This window comes from the organism of the source record quoted next, unplaced genomic scaffold (assembly GCF_019419815.1).
Source record: "Pyrus x bretschneideri cultivar Hongxiangsu unplaced genomic scaffold, Pyrus_bretschneideri_v1 Contig125, whole genome shotgun sequence".
NCBI lineage: Eukaryota > Viridiplantae > Streptophyta > Magnoliopsida > Rosales > Rosaceae > Pyrus > Pyrus x bretschneideri.
The window spans coordinates 259,833-280,693 of record NW_025999419.1 but is presented as its reverse complement, the minus strand read 5'-3'; the positions used below and the strand labels follow the sequence as shown (position 1 = coordinate 280,693).

The 20,861-nt window shown below is 37.3% G+C and overlaps 1 protein-coding gene across 10 annotated transcripts; it reads right to left on the bottom strand.

Annotated features, from left to right (window-relative positions):
* Positions 1-12,971: 12,971 nt before the first annotated feature.
* On the bottom strand, positions 12,972-18,848 carry LOC103962498 (homeobox-leucine zipper protein ROC3). Of its 10 annotated transcripts, none has more exons than XM_009375202.3 (12): positions 18,700-18,848; positions 17,910-18,162; positions 17,607-17,791; positions 17,396-17,513; positions 16,785-16,973; positions 15,977-16,483; positions 15,571-15,672; positions 15,269-15,481; positions 14,862-15,030; positions 14,451-14,719; positions 14,244-14,360; positions 12,972-14,078 (listed from the first exon to the last, which is right to left on the bottom strand). In XM_009375202.3, the coding sequence occupies exons 2-12, from the start codon at positions 18,072-18,074 to the stop codon at positions 13,593-13,595; spliced, it is 2,520 nt and encodes an 839-aa protein (XP_009373477.2). In that variant the 5' UTR covers positions 18,075-18,162; positions 18,700-18,848; the 3' UTR covers positions 12,972-13,592. The 10 variants fall into 10 exon arrangements, with proteins under 10 accessions (XP_009373477.2, XP_009373484.2, XP_009373485.2 ...); XM_009375209.3 differs by having other exon boundaries at positions 14,244-14,342; XM_009375210.3 differs by having other exon boundaries at positions 14,244-14,339.
* Positions 18,849-20,861: the final 2,013 nt, after the last annotated feature.

The window sequence follows — 20,861 nt, the reverse complement described above, 5'->3', positions numbered from 1 at the left end:
CTTCTGAATTTCCAAGTGCAAGTACGCGATCGGTGAAGCTTCCTAGTTGCACAGAATCATTTAAAAGACGTTTTAGTCCTCGGTTGGTTGCCGGCTTCGCACGAAATCCGAGGGCAGTTTCGTAGTCGCCTTTCGTACGCCTCCGTCTTTGTTCACAACTACACACAAAGGATAAAACACCACAACCGCAGGCCATCCACATTCCCGCCAAACGCCCTAAACGGCACCGTATGCTGCCGGAATCAGAGATCCGAAGCCTTCGAACCACCGAGTCAACGAGATTAATACAAATAGGGTGAAGGAAGTGAAGGAGAGAGGAGGAGGCAGCGGTTTTCCGGCGGATTAAGGATGCTATGCGCCGGAGACAAAGCCGTTTTCCGGCGGCGAATGAAGTTTCTCGGCCGAGGGAGGGAGCGAGGAACAGTGAAAGGAAATAGTTGTGGGCGGTGCCAGAGCGGGTATAGCTGGCAGTTACAGCAGGTTTCACGCGCCCAGATGACCGGCCCCAGGTTTTCTTAAAGAATATATATATTTTAAGAATTATATCCTCTTCAGATTATTTTTATAGGAATTTTAGAGATCTTCACATCATGTTCATTGTAAATTGTGTGGTTAGTTTTCATTAAATGTTATTTATGGTTCATTTTAAATAATAAAATTTAAAATAATTTTTAACTGAATGACATATGATAAAAGGTGAGGATGCGAGGATCATTAGGATCTAAATCCATATTTTAAAAAATAATAAAAGCAAAAACAACGGGGGCATCCGGTTTCCCGATCACTCCCAGGACTGGCGTAGTTTTCTCTCTCCTAACGCTATTGGTTGGTGCGCCTTGAGCTTTTGTTACGCGGAGGTTGGCGCTAATGATTATTCTCCACAGTCAGCGAACAAGAAAATTAATTTAATGTATTTATTTGCTTAATTATTTAATTTATTGAAGGTTGGTGTTAATGGCGGCTCGGCTGTTTCACCAAGTCAAGGGAAAGGCTTGGAAACGTTTCAAAGTAGGTCTTCGGCTGAAGCTTGACTTGACAGAAGCCCGCTTAAGTGACAAAAATGCCATTTAAAAAAAAAGAATATTTCGAGTAACTGCCACAGTAAATGACCCTATCCAATCACGGGTTTTATTCAACCGTTTACCAGCTTGCGTGTACGTCAAGAAGAGGCTGGTGTACTCGGCTTCAATTTTCTGTTTGGTGAGGGATTTTTTCGATTTTTAATGCAAATGTTAATGGTGAGGGTATGGGAGATCCAAAATGCTTTGAAGTGAGTATTTACTGACTTGTTTGGAAATATTTTTAAAATGATTAAAATCGATTTTCATAAAAGTTTTTTTGGGTTTGAAAACACTTGAAGTGGTTCTCGCAAGAAGCAGCTAACTTTGTGTTTCTTGCAATAAGCACTTCAAGTGCTTTTGCAAGATTTAATTGCATTTTTACTAAGAATTGGTTTCAAAAATACTCTCATCAAAAGCGTTTTCAATTCTTTTAAAAACACTTTCTAAACAAGCCCTATATGTTTTTTTTTGTTGTTTTTTTTTTGTCGAAAAATTCTTTAATAGCATAATGTAAATAAAAACATACATTTACATTTCTTTTATACATTTGTTGGTGATAGGATCCATTGATGAAAGAGAGAAAATTAAATAAGATTTCTAACTTACATTCCATTGAGTAAAACATTCATTTATTTCTGTCGAGTACGTAAAATGGGATGTAAATATAATTATAGTGCATAATGAAATTTTGGAGTGCTAAGCATAATAACATTGACAATGAATCTCATATTGATTGAAAAACAGACCTTGCATAAGCTTATAAGTATGTTGGATTATTCCCTACATTGTCAATTACAATTGATTTTATAATGAAACCTCAATTTTTTCATGGTATCAAAATATAAATTACATATCTAGAAGATAATTGATGGTGCACGTATTTATAAAAAATAAACAACTCTCCATAAAATGTATTAATTTTACGATAAAACTTCGAGTTGTTTCATGCCTGCATTGGTGAGGATCTTTGTATTATCCCTTGTTGAAACGACAAGTTCACTGCCGGAAAATGGTGTTCAAATTTCAATGCATAATGCGGAATCATTCATTCATGTTATTGTTTGGGCTAGAAATTGTCTTTTAGTTAGGTACGCCAGACTCAAATAAGGGGAAAAGAAATACTAAGAAAACTCTCTTAAAGTGGGACTTTAAATGGACTTTCTTTTACTTTATGTTTTTGGCACAACATTTTATAATATTAGTATCAAAATTGTGCCAGAAACATGAAATGACAGAAAATCTATAAAGAGTATCACTTTTTAAAAAGTCTTCTTAGCATTTCTTATAAAAAATAAAAATAAAAAAAACAAGCCGCGTTGGACTTAACCATTTCTTGCTCATTTTCATTCGATATCACCCAAAAAAAAATTTACTCACTCTAATTAAAAATTATTTCCACGTACAAAGGTTACAATGATTACCATTCCTGAGCTCAAGTTTTTTTTTTTTTTTTTTGAACAAACGATATTATCTACACTAAGGAGAGGAAGTGGACTTAGCTTCATAATGGGCTAGTAATAATATGATTCAAATTCACCTTTGACAAGACTCGAACATAAGAACTCTCACTTACAAGTAAAGAGGAATACCACTAACGTGATTCAAATTCACCTTTGGCGAGAACCACCACCACCAGAACTAGTCGTCCCTAAACCATATCTACCACTAGAGCTCCTCCTATTTCGGCAACAACCACCACCACCAACATGAAGATCTTAAGGCGATTATCGGGTTCCAAGCATTTTCGACCAAATCAGGGCGAATGTAGAGGACTCGGACAATTTGAAGTTTGTTGTCGTTGTCGGGGTGGGTGATGGTGGTTGTTGGGTCGAAAATAAGGGAGAACGGGGTGTTTCTAGGTTGGAGATGTTGGGGTTTTTAGTTTTGTTTTGATTGTTATTTTATTTATTTTAATTGTTTTCACAAATATTTGACACGTAAAATTGATTCTGGCAAGTTAATGGGACGCATGGCAAGTTATAAGAGGGAGGTGAGCATCTACTAAAGTTAATAGTGATGGGCAAAAATGCTGCGTATTATTAAGGACATTTTTGTAATTCAAAAAACTCATGAAATGTGACTCCTTATTTTTGTCTTTGTAATAGAAAAAATATTCTTAATAATAATAAAAAATGTTGTTTAACTAATTTTCAATTAGAAAAAGTTTTGTAAGAGACCTTCTATTAGTTTTCCTATGCTTTTAACGATTTATGCCAAAAAACCATGTTCTTAATCTCCCACTTATTCGTTCTCGTCACATTCTAAGTGGCTGATTCCTTACGGAATCTTATTTCAATCGCTAATCCACTTTGATTAATTAAGCAAAAAGTCACTTAAACTATTCAATCATGCATCCTCTTCACAAATAACCATCTCACCTACCTACTACCCCCCATCAGACGTTAAAATATTATATGTTATCCGATTGGAATCTGATGGATAGTAGGTAACCCGTAAACAATATTATTATCCACAAATTATAATTAATTAAACACCCTTTACATGATTTAACTAATCCCATACCATTGCAGAGTACCAAGGTGGTCCAACCATCCACTAATAGAAATTAATCCTTAATTAAGAAATTAATCCTTAATTAAGAAATTAATTAGGGGAAATTGTTTAACAAATTAAAGCTGGTGAGCCATGTTGGCACCGTGAGGTTAGTGAAGTCTTAATCAGCAATACGCATCGTGCGTGCATGTCTTTGGGGTTAGGAGTAGGAGTAGGACAAGGTTGCTTTGAAATTGGTTGTGTCTATGACTTGTCACGTGTCGTCGTGGTATTCCGTGATGAGAGATCCTACGACTTTAACTTTTTTTCTCTACCTAATTCAACTATTCATCGAGGAAATAGTTGTCGGCATTTCAAAAATTTAGAGGAAATGGTAAAAAAAACTATTCATGAACTTTCTGTCATTTCATAGTTTAACATCAATTTCATGATAATATTGTAAAATATTGTGTAAAAAATATAAGGTAATATGTTTATGAAAAGTTTCATTTTTGAGAGAATCCTCTTAATATTTCTCAAACTATAATTATGCACTCCGAATTTTTTTTTTAATTATAAAGAAAAATACTCTTATGAGACGTACACAATTACTTTTTTGAAGTGTCAGTAACATTTCCTTAAATCTATTGGTATCAAATTAATTTGTTATATGCTTGATTCGAACTCAAGATTTTTCGCTAGTAAGTGAACAATTACAAGTGAAGAAAATGCCCCAAGACTGTTCAACCTCACTATTTAAAAAAACTTCTATTGTATGAGTATACCATCATTATATTGTTGCCTACCAATGATACAATGACATGTGTACACTCTAAACTACAGTAATGGAAAGAGGAAAACTTTATTTGCAATGGATTGAAGAAGAAAAAATCTACAAGGACAATCCACCACCAAAACACACTGAACTCGATTGCTTACAAGAAGATTTGTATATGTGTGTGTGTGGAACTATTATGGGCACTTGAAATTTTTAATTGTGCCCTTCTTATAAGAGTATTTTTCTTTCTAAATATAGGAAGTTTGAAGTGCACAATTAAATTTTTGAAGTGCTAATAACAAAATTATATTTCATGGATATGATACATATCCAGTGCAATGTATGGAATATATGATAAAGGTGGAGTGTTAGAGTATTTCTATTAATCAATCATGTCATATAGGCCCCGAGTCAGACATAAATGAAATAAATCAAAAAATAGATTTTTGTTCAAGAATGAAATCTTATTGGAACTGTTCATATCCAATTCATCCTTCGGAACCATATCACATCCCGGATCTGATGAAATAGGATGAATCGAGACAACCCCTCTATATATACATATAGTCCTCTTTTGTTGAGGGATCTCTCAAGCAAGCTTATTTGAGAGACGCCATGTGGGATTCAATCTACAATGTATTTTGACGATCCTACCGTTGACCAATTAATTAGAAGGTAGTCATTTTAGCGGTTATTAAAAACTATGTTCGTCTAATCTGTCCATTACAACAAGTTGTCTTAGTTATCTCTAATTTTGTTGATTTTTTCCGAGTATGATCTATGAATTAAGAGATTAATATTCAACTGCCAAATCATTGAAATTCATTGTAGATTGAGCCCTACAATGTGTGTATATATATGTGAAGAGAAACTTACCACGTGATAGGTTCATTACAACACGATAGCCTTTTGACGGACATTAATTTGTATGGAACGAGTTCATTACGACATGATATCTCAGTGCAATGATCTAATGTCATGTGAAGAGAAACTTACCTGTAGCATTATTTTATTGCACTAAAGCCCCAAAGTGACCGTGACCACGTTCTTTGTAAGTTCTTGTTCATTGGGTGTATTTTTACTCACCACTCTCAAGTGGTGATAATGTTCACCATCCTACTCATTACCATTAGATGCGTTTAAATTCTGAAATTCATGTCTATCAATTACTCAAATCTAGAAATCTAAACTTATTCAATGATGATAATAAAATGGTAAACCATCACTATCGCTTAAAGGTGAGAAGCAAAAATATTTCCCTAATCCAGTTAATGTCGAAGTTCATGTGCATAAATGATAAATGTGGAGCCTTGGTGATTGGCTTGAATTGGTAATGATGGATAAAGTTGTTGCCGACGCCATCATTTGGTCAAAAGACTGAAAGAGTATTGGAGCGAATAATGCAAATATGCAGTAAGTAGTACTAAAAACTAAACTATGTAGTCTCTCCTCATATCCCATACAATAACAAGAGCCAATAACAAAATCCTTTGCTGAAAATGACAAACAGATCCCATTAAATAAGAGAGTTGGAGGAAATTATATACATATGTTGAAATAGTTATACATATTATGGGACCATTCCATATTAGAATCTTTACGAGAAAGGATTCCTATTTTTGAAATTAAAGGATTCCTATTTTTGAAATTGGTTGTGGGGCTCACATCTTATTGAATTTTAACGATTTGACTGTCTGTTTTTTAAGTCCCACCTGATACATCATCCTTGCAAAATATTATCCAAATTGAAAATATTTGATGCATCTAATTGAGTTCAAAGAAAATTGACGAACACAATGTTCTAAGAAACATTGAAATTTCATGACAATTAAATGAGCAAATAGTTTCAAATTGAATTGAATTTGTAAAAAGATGATATATTGAATCGACACTTATAAAATAGACGGTTCGAGTCGTTTAAGCTCGATATGAAGTGGATCCCACGACTAATCTCTATTTTTTGAAACAAAAAAATTAGAAATCTCTTCCCTTAATTGGCTTTACACACACACACACACACACACATACTGTATATTATATAATGAAAAATATAAAAATATTCATACACATGTACTGTATATTATATAATGAAAAATGAAAAATATAAAAATATTCAATAACCATTCAGTACTATGGTTTGCTGATATTCATCTTCACTTGGAAGTGAGAAATCTTAGGTCCGAATCTCGTAGATGGCGAATTCAATACCAAATTAAATTGTACATTATGTGGCTTAGCCAAACTCGCATTCCTCCTAGTGTAAAAATATTAATGTACTCAAAAAAAAAAAAAAATCAATAGAGAGCATTGTTAATTGTTATTGACCAAGTCCATGTGCTATAGCCTATAGCTTAATCATTTCTGTCTTAGCAAGAAGCTGGGTCATCTTATAAGGGAGACCCTGGACCTTGAGAAAATAGGAGGAACACATCTGTTCTTTGACCTAATTTAGAAAGAAAAAAATTAATAAACCACTAGAGAAATGATTTTAATACACCGTTTTTCTCCACATGCATATTTTATGGTTATTTTTTACCTTCATATTGAAAAAACTAATGAAAATCAAGCGGACGTAAAAATTATTGCTCTAACATATGTTTAGTTTAACTTTTCATCTCTAATAATACTCTCTCTTTTGAACAAACTTTGAATCTTTTATTATTAACCATCTCAACCCACTTATTTCTAAAATAACCTTCTCTTTCTTCCTTTTTTCCTTGCTCAAGGGTCCAACCTTGAGTTTATTTTTATTTTATTTTTAATATTTAGCTGATAAACAATTACTTTGTAAATTTAAAAAGTGACTATTCATTTTGGATATGCTCTAAGCCGCTACTCGTGTTAGGCTTATTCCACCCATTTGTGGGCCTAGGCAACACAAATCTCATGATCCTCAATTGCATTTTCATGCGTGAAGATATTCTAGCTCACCTTGCTTAAGTGGTTGTGATGTTTATTATCTCTTTAATTATCGTTAAAAGAGTAAAAATGTAAGGATGATGATAAAATGAGGTTAATGATTTATAATGATTTATACTCACATTTTTTTTCTCTGTTTATTTGTAGTATCCCACATCGCCCGTGAGGGCGTGGTCTTTGGGCCTTATATATCCATTGCCAACCTTAAGTTTCAGTGAGGCCTTTTGCGGACTCCCTGAGGGGAGGGCAGGCGCTGGCTACGGCTGAGTACCGGTCCGCAGGAACAAAACCGTGCGGTAGCTCTGTCTGCGGGCAGAGAATGCCAAAGCGGACAATATCACTGGAGCTGAGGGTTGGGATGTGACAATTTGGTATCAGAGCCAGACTCACGGTTGTGGTGTGCCGACGAGGACGTCGGGCTCCCTAAGGGGGGTGGATTGTAGTATCCCACATCGCCCGTGAGGGCGTGGTCTTTGGGCCTTATATATCCATTGCCAACCTTAAGTTTCAGTGAGGCCTTTTGCGGACTAACTGAGAGGAGAGAAGGCGCTGGCTACGGCTGAGTACCGGTCCGCAGGAACAAAACCGTGCGGTAGCTCTGTCTGCGGGCAGAGAATGCCAAAGCGGACAATATCACTGGAGCTGAGGGTTGGGATGTGACAATTTGGTATCAGAGCCAGACTCACGGTTGTGGTGTGCCGACGAGGACGTCGGGCTCCCTAAGGGGGGTGGATTGTAGTATCCCACATCGCCCGTGAGGGCGTGGTCTTTGGGCCTTATATATCCATTGCCAACCTTAAGTTTCAGTGAGGCCTTTTGCGGACTCCCTGAGGGGAGGGCAGGCGCTGGCTACGGCTGAGTACCGGTCCGCAGGAACAAAACCGTGCGGTAGCTCTGTCTGCGGGCAGAGAATGCCAAAGCGGACAATATCACTGGAGCTGAGGGTTGGGATGTGACATTATTTTTGTTCATTAACTCTTCTTTACTTTATTCAGCCTAAATTTATCAAAATTAAACCAAGCGCGTATGAACATAAAAAATAAAAAATAAATCTGTAAGGCAAGTTTTAGTGTTTTCAATGAATTGTATATAGAGAAAAAACAACGAGGAATTACTGTTTATTTCTTACCACTTTTGAAGTCCAACACTTTATAAGAACTTTATGAATCCAAATCCTTTCCGGATCTTAAAAATATTTGTAACCGTTTAATCAAATTTTAACGGTCCGGATCATTTGATCTTTATACTTAGATTTTAAGATCCGAAGAGGATATGGGGTCCGAACTTTATCACTTCTTTAAATTATAGAGCCATTTTTATATTCTTGACCCATCTTTTTTCCAAGCCATATACAAAAAGCTAGTTCATCTTATTCATTAATATCCACGTGACAAAAATCAAATGAGAATGGTCAAGCAAACATATATTTCCTTTTCACTATCATATGGAATATTGGACTAGTCAAAATGTCGACTTATGCATAAAGACGTGTAGATTAATTAAGAAAAAAAAAATTAATTGGACAAATGTTCCTTTTGATAACAGGGTATTTGGGTGAAATATGTTAGAGATTAGACTAAGTTTGTAAACTAAATTTGTAAATTAAATGATGTATCATCAATACAAAATGAGCACGTTAATGTAATAATTCAATCATTAACTTTCATGTTATTTAGTTTACGAAATTTGGTTTACACATATAATTGAACAGCAATCAACAACTTCGAACGATAAATGGATTAATAACACTGAAATGATTAAATCAACATTTTGCATGACAGAGAGTTTGCATATATTTTAATTTGGAACTCAATTGCTAACAAATTTCATTACAAGCATTTAAATTTTAACTTCTTAACTACAAAGACTAAATTTTCAATTACCCTATCAACTCGACGACTATTTATCCAATTTGACTTTAAGAAACCTAATAAAGGGAATCTTAGACTTGGTAAGACAACAAATTAGCCGACACATAGAACCTTTGTTTTCGATCAAACTCAAAACTCGTCTTCTACTTTGACCAGTTGACTCATTCCTTCACATTGACACAGCGACAGCCAGCACCATGTCAAAAAGGGGTTCTCTCCGGGAATTCCATCAGTCTACGAAAACGGAAAACTTACGGCTTGGGATGAGAGCCCATTGGATCTTCATACTTTTACGACTTTTGTTCTTTTGTTTCGCCATATTTGACCATTTTTTATTTATTTATTTTTATTCAGGGTAATACCAAAAGAAACCTTACCACGGCTTTAAGGCTTCGTCTTGTTTTATGGCTAGTAGGCCATACTCTTTTCGATTTTGAGTATCTGTATTTAACGATTTATTTTTATTTGTATTTTGTGAAATTTTGACGCTTAGACAGTTAGTTGGTCAAAACATTACATTTTTTTGTTCCTAATTGACGGACGTTATCATCAATTTTCTTTGATTGTGTTTGGTCGTCCTTGTGTTGGTCTAGGCGTCACCCATATAGCTTAATGAAAAATCGCTTCAGGTAACCTTTGCAGCACGAAATATTTTCAACAAAAGAACTTCTAGTCATTTTAAAAGCACTTTAGGCAACTTTTGCAGCACAAAACTACTTAGACTAGTGATCAACTCATGATGTTGGTCTTCTTTTATTCAGATCATCTTAACAAACCAAATGCGTTAATTCTTAAAGTCCTAGTTCTCCAAAACTACGCTATGATCAAAACGAGCTGGCTTCAAGGATACTGTTTGTACCTTATATTTTAAACGGCCAATTGGCCCAGCAAATTTGAAGGACTTTAAGCCTAAAAAGGCCCATCACAGAGTGACTTCGGTACATTTAGGATCAAAGGCCGTTGGGCCTACGTTTAATTACCAGGCGTAAAGTTTAAGGAAGCCTTATATTTAGAGAGTTAGCATCCGGGGACATGCTTTAATTAACACACATTTCGAAACCTATTTTGTAAAGCTTATTTGTAATGTATTTCAACCATTCGAACCTTCTATATTTTATACATCACTCATAGATCATCCTTGATTAGACAAATCCAAAACTATACCATTAAAACATTCATTTCTAGTGAAGAAAATAATCGATTACGGTTCTACATACAAACACTAAATTTATCCAACAGTCATATGGTTAAGGATTTAGGTGGGCTTTTTGGTAGACATAATCTTTGAGGTAAGACATAAAAAATAAACATTGGATCATTAAAATACATTACAGAGTGGGCTCCAGAAAAATGTGTATTGCCGGATCTTAACCCACATATATATTCAACAACGATATTGGAGTGCCAGTTGAGGTTAAATCACACGAATCCGGATCCTCTTTGTGAGGATCCTGGGGATCCATGAATCGGATCCATTCATCGTACATCGTGCGGTCAAAAATCATTTTAAATATTTTTATTTAAAATTAAACAAAATAATACCTGACAAAAAACTGACTGCACGATGTACGATGAATGGACATGATTCACGGATTCCCAGGATCCTCACCAAAAGGATCCAGAGAGGATCCTGTTGGAAATCATATATCATTAATAATTTGGTAATGAAAAGGATAAGATAAGGTTAAATCGTGGAGAGTCATAATTCTAGTCGAAGAAAGATTCTAGTGGATTAAGCATGGAGTCATAATTTGGTCGAAGAAGGATTGTAAAGGATAAAAACATAACTAGTTAGAAGGTTAATTTGCAGAAAGTTTGACAGGCTGGTGACCTGTACGGCTGAAACTATAGTTCTTCAACCATTATCCTGCACACGAGTTAGAACCACCTATAGTAGTCTGTATGACATGCTGGTGTATATAAATATGCTTAGTGCTACGATCACGTGAAGGCTGTGTGATGTATCGCAAGTCACCTACGAGTCGAAACCACCTAAAGTGGTCTATACGACAGGCTGGCACCTGTCTTGGATCCAAGGTGAGCGTACTGTGCGGGAGGTGAACGATCACGTGAAGGCTAGGCCCTACTTTGGTGGAGCATAATCACCGATGTGTAGGAATATAAGCTATAACTCAATCTCATCAACACCACATCTATCACTAACAACATACTCACCCGACTTACCTGAGCGTCCACAACACCAAAGCATAACCAACACAATCACAATAATAATATCGACGATATTCGACATGGCATTTCAATTATAAAACCATTAAAACGTAATTTCTGGAAAGAATACCAATCAATATATATATATATATATATATATATACACTGAAAACAAAAGCCCACTCACTGATACGTAGAAGGGTCGTAAGCCTCGAGCCTCACGTGGCTGCGCTCGTCCTCCGGATAGTCTTCACCTATATGCAAAACAACTATAAAAACATCAAATTAACGCACATAACCAACCTTAGGTAATAACTTCTCATACATTGCTCAAATGGGGTGTTTGAATATACCAACGTGCTCTACTCAACCTCACGAACATCCCCATATTTTTAAAATAATTTTTCGACCTCTCACGCGCTTCCACGCGCTGGCCACTTACGGGCACTTGCCTGGCACGCGTGTGGAACCCTAACGCCGTTAGGGAATATTCTGTTAAAACTCTAACAGAAGTTAACGGCTGTTACCTGACGTCGTTAGAATATTCCATTAACTCTGACAGAATATTCGCCTCCTTCTCCGGTGAGCCTCGCCGGTCACTGCCGTCTGCAACTTGAATTTTCGCCTGTTTCTGGAAAAAACTTCAAACCTTAATATCTTCTTCATTGCTCAACCAAATTCCATGAAATTTGTATCAAAATGAAGCTTACAACGAGTAGAACAAAACCTTATCACTTTTGGAACTTAAATCCAATGGAATCTCGCCGGAGAAACCTCGATAATCCGGCCAAACCTGCAACTCGATAAACTCGAGCTTCCCGACGTCTAAAACACTTCAAAATTACTCCCTAAGCTTCGTAAAGACGTCCTAAATCTTCCTAGAACCTTAAAAACTTCTAAAAACCTCACGATCATGTGTGCATGAACAATGCACCAAATTGGGGTTCCATGGTTCTCGGGTTTTCGAAGGTTTCACGTCGATTTAAGGGTATGGATGAGCTCCTGAGCTCACAAAGAACACAAAAGTAATCTCCTCAATGTCAATCCGTGAAAGATGAAGGTAGTTTGAAGAGTGACCGTACCACTTGTACGAACAACGGATGAAATCCGAGAGAAGGAGAGAGAGAGAAAGAGTCACGGGAAAGAATGAGATGGGTGTGTGTGAGTGTGTGGTCCAAATGGTAGCCCAACAACCAAAAACAAAACAAACCAAACACCCTACAACACTAATTAACGTCCAGGGGTAAAATCATCATTTCACACCTACGGTTCAAATGATTCAGGACGGGCTGTCACATCTTATATGGTCTTTTGCCATCTTGAAAAATTTGGAAATGGGAAGAAATGGTAGAAAGAAAAATTGGAAGAATTGTAGGAGAAAAGTGAGTTTTGTGTGAATGTTTGAACAAATACATAGGTCTTTATGGAGTTTTTAGGTGAATTTTGAGTTAAATATATATATTTTTAAATTATTTTAGACTGCAAAATGCGTGAGGCGTGTTGCGCAAGTTGGTGGGCTGAGAGTGGGCCTTTTTCTAGCGCGTCCGTGTGCACAGCTGGGCTCAATCACTGCTTTTGGGCTAAATCTTGGTTGGTATTCAATCTAAATGAGCTGTATGTGTTTATAAAGATATAAATTCTAAGAAATAAAGAAAATGGTGAAAAATTACAAATTTAAAAAATTCAGAAGCATTAAATTCTTATCATAAACACAAAAGCCAACAGACAAGTCAGTCCAGAAATAGAAGACGCAAAATAAAGAAGACTGAAAAGGCGACACACAGGGAGAAGTCAATACCCGAACCACCACCCTTGCTGACTGGTGAGGCCCCATTCTCTTTAATTTGCCTACTTTTTGAACCTCACCAGAAACCAAGGGTACTTGTACATGGTGCGCTCTTGACTCCCCGCTCTCAATCACCACATCCACAACCTAACAACTACCACCCACCACTCCACTACTTCTTACACCATGCATCTCCCTCTTATTTACCAAAAGACCACTACCACACACCTCTAATGCCCTTGGACTAACAAATATAAACTAGGAGGAAGTTGTTATTCATGCTCTAAAAAAGTCATGCTGCATTCCTTCTTGTAATTCAAATTCAGTGAATCACTAATTAAGGTATAAAAGGAATGCGGGATGACTTTTTTTTAGTGTGAATAACAAATTCCGATTGCAAACCCTAAATTTAGTATGCATGCATGATTACAAAACACGACCAAACTGCTAGATGATTTGTCTCTGGTTGGGGAAGAAGGAAGAGAGATTTAGGTGCAGCTATATGTAAATGGCTGTTACTGCGGGGTAGTGGGATGGTCAGATCCGCCAGAAGTAACGCCAACACTGACATTATCAGTAGTAACGGTGGTGCAAATGTTGCTGCTACCGAGGGCGGAAATGATCTGCTGCACCGAGTTGCAGAGATGGTTGTTCATCGCGGTGACACTGGCGAGGTTGAGTTTCGCAGATGGGCTTGTGCTGGCAAGAACTTGGAACCCCACAGTCAGCAAACAACCCGAGTTCATGATGCGGTTTTCCTGATTCTGATCTGGCGATGAGGTTCCATGATCAACTGCAGTGGCAGCACTAGATTCGATAGGCTGCACTGGGACAATGACAAAGCCTAGAGGAAGGAGGGGAATGCAGGATGGGTCTTCTCCGCTCATTGCCAACTGGATGCCATCAACATCCATGGTTGCATACACCACCAGGCTGCCTGACTCATCAGTGCAGCTCTCTTGTAGCATTATCTCTATGTTCTGCGATGAGTTGCTCGATACCTGTATATATGAACGTATGAAGTCATATATGATGGTCAGTTATGTATTAGTACGAATTGAAAATGAAAAGGAGATTTGAACTACAGGAATAATTTGTAAGGAAGATGTAAAGTAGCAATACGCTACATTAGTAGAAGTAAATTCAAAGGGAGTGCGTAAGCTTACATTTATACGAAGAAGAGAAATGCAGTTTCCAGGATGAGAGCCATTGGCAATGTGAGCCACTTCATGTAGGGAATTCCCATTGGTAAGAACATCAAGCTGCTGGCATAATGCAGGAGGCTAAAAGAGATCAGCAAAACATTTTGTGTCAAGAGAATAACCATAGCTGGTTTTTACTTCTTGTTTTAGCTAGCGAAACAACGTAAGTACCTGAACTCTGCGGCGTTCATCCCGTAGGAGTTCAAAGACACGGTAGTGCGAATAAGGGAGCCAAGTGGTGGAAACAGCAGTGAGAATGACCCCAATGGGTTGACCAGGTTCTGTGACTTTCCTTGTGGTTATTCTAACGGTGTCATCTGGGGAATCAGATATAGCCGTCCACGACTGCCCATTGGAGGTGCTCATGCTTACACAAAATGTTCTTATCATTCTCTGAGCCAAGTTCATCATGTTCTTGCGTGCTTCGGGTGAAGGTATCACTACATGTACAGAAGCCAATTAATATATTATACTTTTCCTTGATTATAAATGCTGGCAACTAGTTTGTAACGGGTAACTGTTTATCTCTGAAAAATAATTATCACTTGATTATATGATAAGAAGAAAGATCAGTAATTTAACCTCCGAGGTCTGATATATTTCTGGCCATGAGACTTGCAACCCTTTCGCATTGCCTTTGTAAGACTGCAAGCCATCGTTGCGCCCCAAATGCCATCCCACTGTAGACATAGTGACTGAATATTTGGTGTACAGGCTTCTCCTCTATCTCTGCATGTTCTATCCATGTAACCTGTGCAGAAGCCAGAAAATAGTAAGTCTGATACATCTAGTACTTCCCACGTACATTTTTACTTTCGCTAGTAATTAAGGCCATATAAATGTACGTTGGAAGCGAACTTGAATCGGTTGAATTAACATGTTATAGGAAATGATTGCAAAAGGAGTACAATATTTTGATGGGTATAACTAGGGAACTGGAAAACTAAAAGCATGCGCGTAGAGGTTGAGTGAAAGAAGCGGGAACACACCCTTGAGTATCCGTTGGGCATATCTTGGATAAGACAGCCGGATGGCCATCTCTTGTACCTGGGAAAAGATGATTGAAGGTTGTCATGGAAGCTATCTATGGGAAAATCAACAATTGCCCAGCTTCCCTCCTCTTCATTTTGTTGACAATAACGTAGAAAATGAGTTTCTCGGGTTGGCACCAGAGGAGAAACAACTTGCAATTCCGCATACATCTGCAAATCCAATTAAGTACAACCAATTAATGTGTCTTGATGAACATACGGACTTATGATTTGAGAATTTCAAGCTTTGAGATACCTACCAGCTGAAGGGAACCGTTTGCTTGACCTGAAGGATCTGCTGAAATAACTTGAACAGTTTTAGCTCTTGAAACTATAGAAGGAAATAATTCCATCCACTTATTCTGCAAAAGGATAATTGAAATAAGAGAAAACGGAATTTATCAGATTAAGTACTAGATATATAGTATATTTAATCACCCAGAAATAATTGTTTTAAATCTTAAGTAATCACACAGTGAAAAAGAATAATTTGTGTAGTTTGGCAACTATATGTGAAAGTAGTAAGTTGTTAATTAAATATACAAGAATGTCATGAATTTAGACAACTGGTTAAGTTTATTCTAGGGTTTTGTCTGGTCCAAGAACATTACTCACTAATTAATCAAGGCATTGCATGAATTCTCTAATAAAAACAAGGGCACTTACAGCATCAAGGAAGGCATCTACAAGATTAATGCTATTCATGATAACCACAACACTATCGCGAGTAGCTTCCGTCCTGCACTGATCACTTGGCTGCTGCTTGAGGTTCAAAGGCCATGGCGGGAATATGCGGGCATGTTCTTCAACATTTAACACTTCCTTCCCGTTCTCATTGTTCCGGCTCCAAAGAGGCTCACCAGCCCGGCACATCTTAATAAGCTCGGCAACTGAGGATACCGCAAGCTCTACTGCAAGTGATTTTTCGTCATCTGATAAGACACCACCCCAACTCCCAGCAGAAGCAGGGTAGTGAGAAGGTACATGTGGTGGCAACAGAGGCATGGGAATCATTTCCGCGGAAGAAGTCATCGGGTACTCTTGGAAATGCCTTGGATAGATATTCATATCCAAATCCAAGTTGAACGCCGGCATTAGTGGAGCTCCAGGTGCCATTGTTTGGATTTGCTGCCCACTAGTGTATTGAGAATTCAGGCAGAAAACTCGTTCCAACTGTGAGCACAAATTTTGTCATAACTTATCAACCCTAAACAATTACTCACAAATGAAAATGCATGATTAATAGATATATCTCTTCAATATGCTGTAGCCAATCCAATTAAATTTTTTACTGCTTTTGATCATCCAAAATTACAATTCAACTTAATTAATTTGTTCTGCAGTCCATTCAGCTGATTATCATAATTATACATTAAACAGTTGCACTGCTATTTTTTTTCCATGAACAAAAAAAAAAAAGAATGAACTTTTGATAATGAAATTACCATAAAATAATTAAGAGAAGTATCAATACCTCTTCTCTGAGTCGAGCATTCTCAAGGCGAAGATGTTGTTCATCTAAGCCAATGTCTGCAATCATAGCAGGACCTTTACAATTGGGGCACATAATATTGCTCAGCGCTGCTTGTAGCCGGTAATTCTCATTCTTTAGGTTCTCATTTTCGGCTCTAAGCATGGCATTATCAGACCGATCTTGTTGTGCCTACAATAATTTTTGTTTTCAAACCATAACAAACAGAAAAATTAGTCAAATTTAAGCAGAAATTAAGATAATAAATCGTGGCTGTAATAATACTTGACATAACCCTAGCTGCTAATGACACGCATAAAACAAAATTAAGGAAAAGAAAAAGAAAAAGAAAAAAGAGAACCCCTAGATGCTAAAGGGGATATGAATACCTATACTTTATTGCTGGACTTTGGGAAGCACATGATTTGGTAAAGGGTTTAATGCACATATATTAATTTGGCTTCAGACCTTATTAATTGTTAAAGAAGACTATACGTATATGCAGTCTGCAGAGAGACAGATGGAGCGATCGTGGTTATATATGTTTAGGGCTTAAAGCTAGTCGTTCAGTAAGAACGATGAACGCGGTTTCTGGGGAAGCGTGTTAATGTTACCTTCATCTGGGTTCGCCGGTTTTGGAACCAGAACTTGACCTGACGCGGCTTCAGCCCCAGTTCTTGACTCAGTTTCATCCTCTGCTTGTCGTCTGGGTGCGGACACTCCTTAAACATACTGTAATATGTAAAGGAATTAACACGTTAATTATTTTGTTAGAGAGAGAGAGAGAGAGAGAGAGAGAGAGAGAGATTGATCTAGTAGAAGTACTTTTCCATTTCTTGGATCTGATGAGCAGTGTGGCGATGGTAGCGTTTCTTCTTGGGAGGTTGCAGTTGGTTGTCGGCTTCTTGTTCGTTGCCAGATTTCTCCTCAATTTGCTCGCTCCCGGACCCGCTTTCCATCATCTGATCTTCCTTTCCTTTCATCATCTTTAGAACCCCATTTTCTTCCTTCTGTTTATTTCATTTTTCATCGCAACAATGTTAGTTAAAAGGATCAAACATTACAAATTAACAATTAGTTAAGAGATTGTTGAATAATGCCAAAATTGTTAACAGAAAGGTTGCTTACAGGAGGACTGAGGATGGAAGAGAAAGGCTGGAAAGGCAGCTGATGATGGGTAGGCATGAAGTTGAAGTTAGGGTTCTGGATCGGCGACGAGAAGAGGGTTTCCGGGCTGACCACGTTGCCACCTCCCATGGCCATGCTTGACATTACTTGGCAGTGGCCATACATTATTTCTTGGACTCTCTAGTACTCGAAGTTTTGTGAGATAGCTAGCTAGGGTTTGCTCCTCTCTTCTCTCTTCACTTCAGGTTTGAGCCTGAAACTTTCAAATTTGGTATCACAAAACAAGATCAGAAACATTTATACATACATATATATATATATATATATGTATAACAAAGCAAAAATCACAATTATCTGTCAAGTAAATTTATTGAACATTACTTAAACAAGAAGAGTACTTAAACCCAGAGGAAATAACATCTTTTCTTTTCCTTTCTATTTTTTGATAGCTCCAAAACATTATAAAGGAGACATTAAAAATGCTGAAATTAGAAGTACTCAAGGTTGAAAAATTTGTCAAAAATGAGGTGAGATATTTCTATCCACCAAGTAATTAACAAAACCATTTCAAGTAACAAACAATACTTCCGGGCAGCTGCAGTTGGAACAAAAAAATCACCATTAAATATGAACATACCACCTACAAAATTAATGGATACCTACCAGTAAAGAAACTAGAGGAAGAGAGAGAGAGAGAGGGAGAGAGAGGGAGAGAGAGAGAGTGAGAGAGAGAGAGCCATGCAGTCGAAGTTGAAGTAGTGTCGGTGTTGTTCGCAAAACGATGACTCACCGTTTTGGTTTGGTTGATCTGCTGGTGCTTCAGAGTTTCAGAGACCCAGTGGTGCTAGTATTCCATCCTCTCTCTCTCCATCTTTCTCTAATTCTCTAGGTTTAGCATTTTTACACCGTTTCTTTCCATCCCCACAAATCTGCAAATTTATTAATTTACTGTGCGTGGTAAATGCGTTTCGACAGAAACCGATCAACGCCACTTAATTCGTCGTCGGCCGTTTCGGTACACGTGTCCGTTTCTCGATGGAAGAGCAAGCGTTTCTCCCAGACAAGTCTCATCCCCAAGTCAAACCCCTTTCTTTGTTACTAAGACCCCCAAGCCAATTAAGGACGCGTGTACTCACGCAACTTCTGTTATATGATTTGGGGACTGTACTCGCGCTTCGGTCGCGTGCGGTGATTGCTTCTGCTATAACTAGGGAAATTAAAGTCAGTGGGGAGTGGAAATGCCTAAGCGAAGGAAATTGACCATAGCGGGGTTGAAACTTGAAAGGCATAGATGTAACTAAAGTTGTAACAATCATTTAGTATTACGGTTTAGTGGTATTTTTCTTCACTTGTAAGTGAAAAATCTTAGGTTCAATTCAACGAATTTGAACCACATTATTACTAACCTATAATGAGTTCAAGTCCATCTCCTTCCCAGATAATATCGTTTGTTAAAAAAAAAAAAACTAGGGTTGTAACTAATGAGAACGGGGTCAAAGGATCTTGGCCGTCCGTTTATCTGAATGTGAGTTCCCACTTCCACTGCTCATGGCGGTATCCTCAACACGGTTGGGGGTCGGACGAGATGGTCCGTATTATTCAACTTGAGGTTTTAAACTTGTATTTCTGTATTGAAGTAGAATTACTATTTAAGATTGCTTCGAACATGTAAAATGAGATATCATAGTGAGTTTTACATCTCAAAATTGTATTTTTGCATTAAAGATACTCTAATTCTTTATACGATAATCACTGCAACAAACAACTATATATTTAGCGAGAAACAAATTCCTCGCTAAAGTTTTCTTTTCATAGCCCTTGACTTTCAATGAGGAAATTAACTTCTTCGCTAGGTCGTCATAATACGCCCCTAGTGAAAGGTATACAACAAGAAATTTTAGTTTATCCGCTGAAATGATACAACGAGAACGAAGCTTCTTCTCGCGCTTTTGCATTAGTGGTCAAAATGGTAGGAATGTGGTCGCCAAATCCTTGTGGCAGCGAAAGGTGTAACTTATTATTTATTGATAAAGATCACATATTGCAAGAACAAATTTTTTGGCTGCAAACTTACCATCAACGAGACACTCGTTTCCTCACTCCAAATAGCAGTGATTTTCTATTGTTTTTATTTTTTGTGTCGCCATTAAGTGACCTGTAAAATTTCCCACAGTAGAGGAAATACTCTTCATATTCTCATAAGCAACCTATTGCCTATTCAATTTCTTACTGTAACTAGTTTATTTTTATTTTAATGTTTTATGGAATTCATTGCCACTACAAGAATGAAAGGAAGTACTTTAAGTTCACTAAAATAAAAAGAATAAATATGGAATGGTTTCTGCATTAGCATAATTTTGTGCAAGAGTTCCTTAATCCTTTTGCTTCTCCTTCAACTCTTGGATAATTTGTGCACCAAGCTCTTCTTTTTGAGTCTCAACAATCAACTTTATAATGTTCTTCTAATTGTTTGTTCAACTGGGGCACAAATTCGCCGAAGAGTTAGATTTTAATGATTGGGAACCATAACCACATCCCTTGATGCGCCCTAACTTGTGCCAAGAACTTCTGAACAAAATTTTATCATATACATGTCATTGTCCTAGTCCTATTTAGAAGCGTTGTTTCATTCCTTATAGCTATCACCTCATCTCTTCCGACAAATTTATGGCGTGTTCATAACCAATTTATTTCCCTCACCCCTTTGTGTAAAGATATCGATGAATTAAAAAAAGTAGCCATCGTTGGAGTATCCAAAGTAGTATTCTTCTTCTCCAAAGGCAGATGGTCTAATTCTTATCCACCATATGGTTCATATCTGTCATGCTGCTAGGTGATCTTCTTTCTTATCCTTCTTCATCTCTATCAAATCTATGTGGAGGCCAACGTTCTGAACTGAAGTAAACGAGCCAAACTGTAACACTAGTAATACTAGTCTAAACAGCAGGCCTC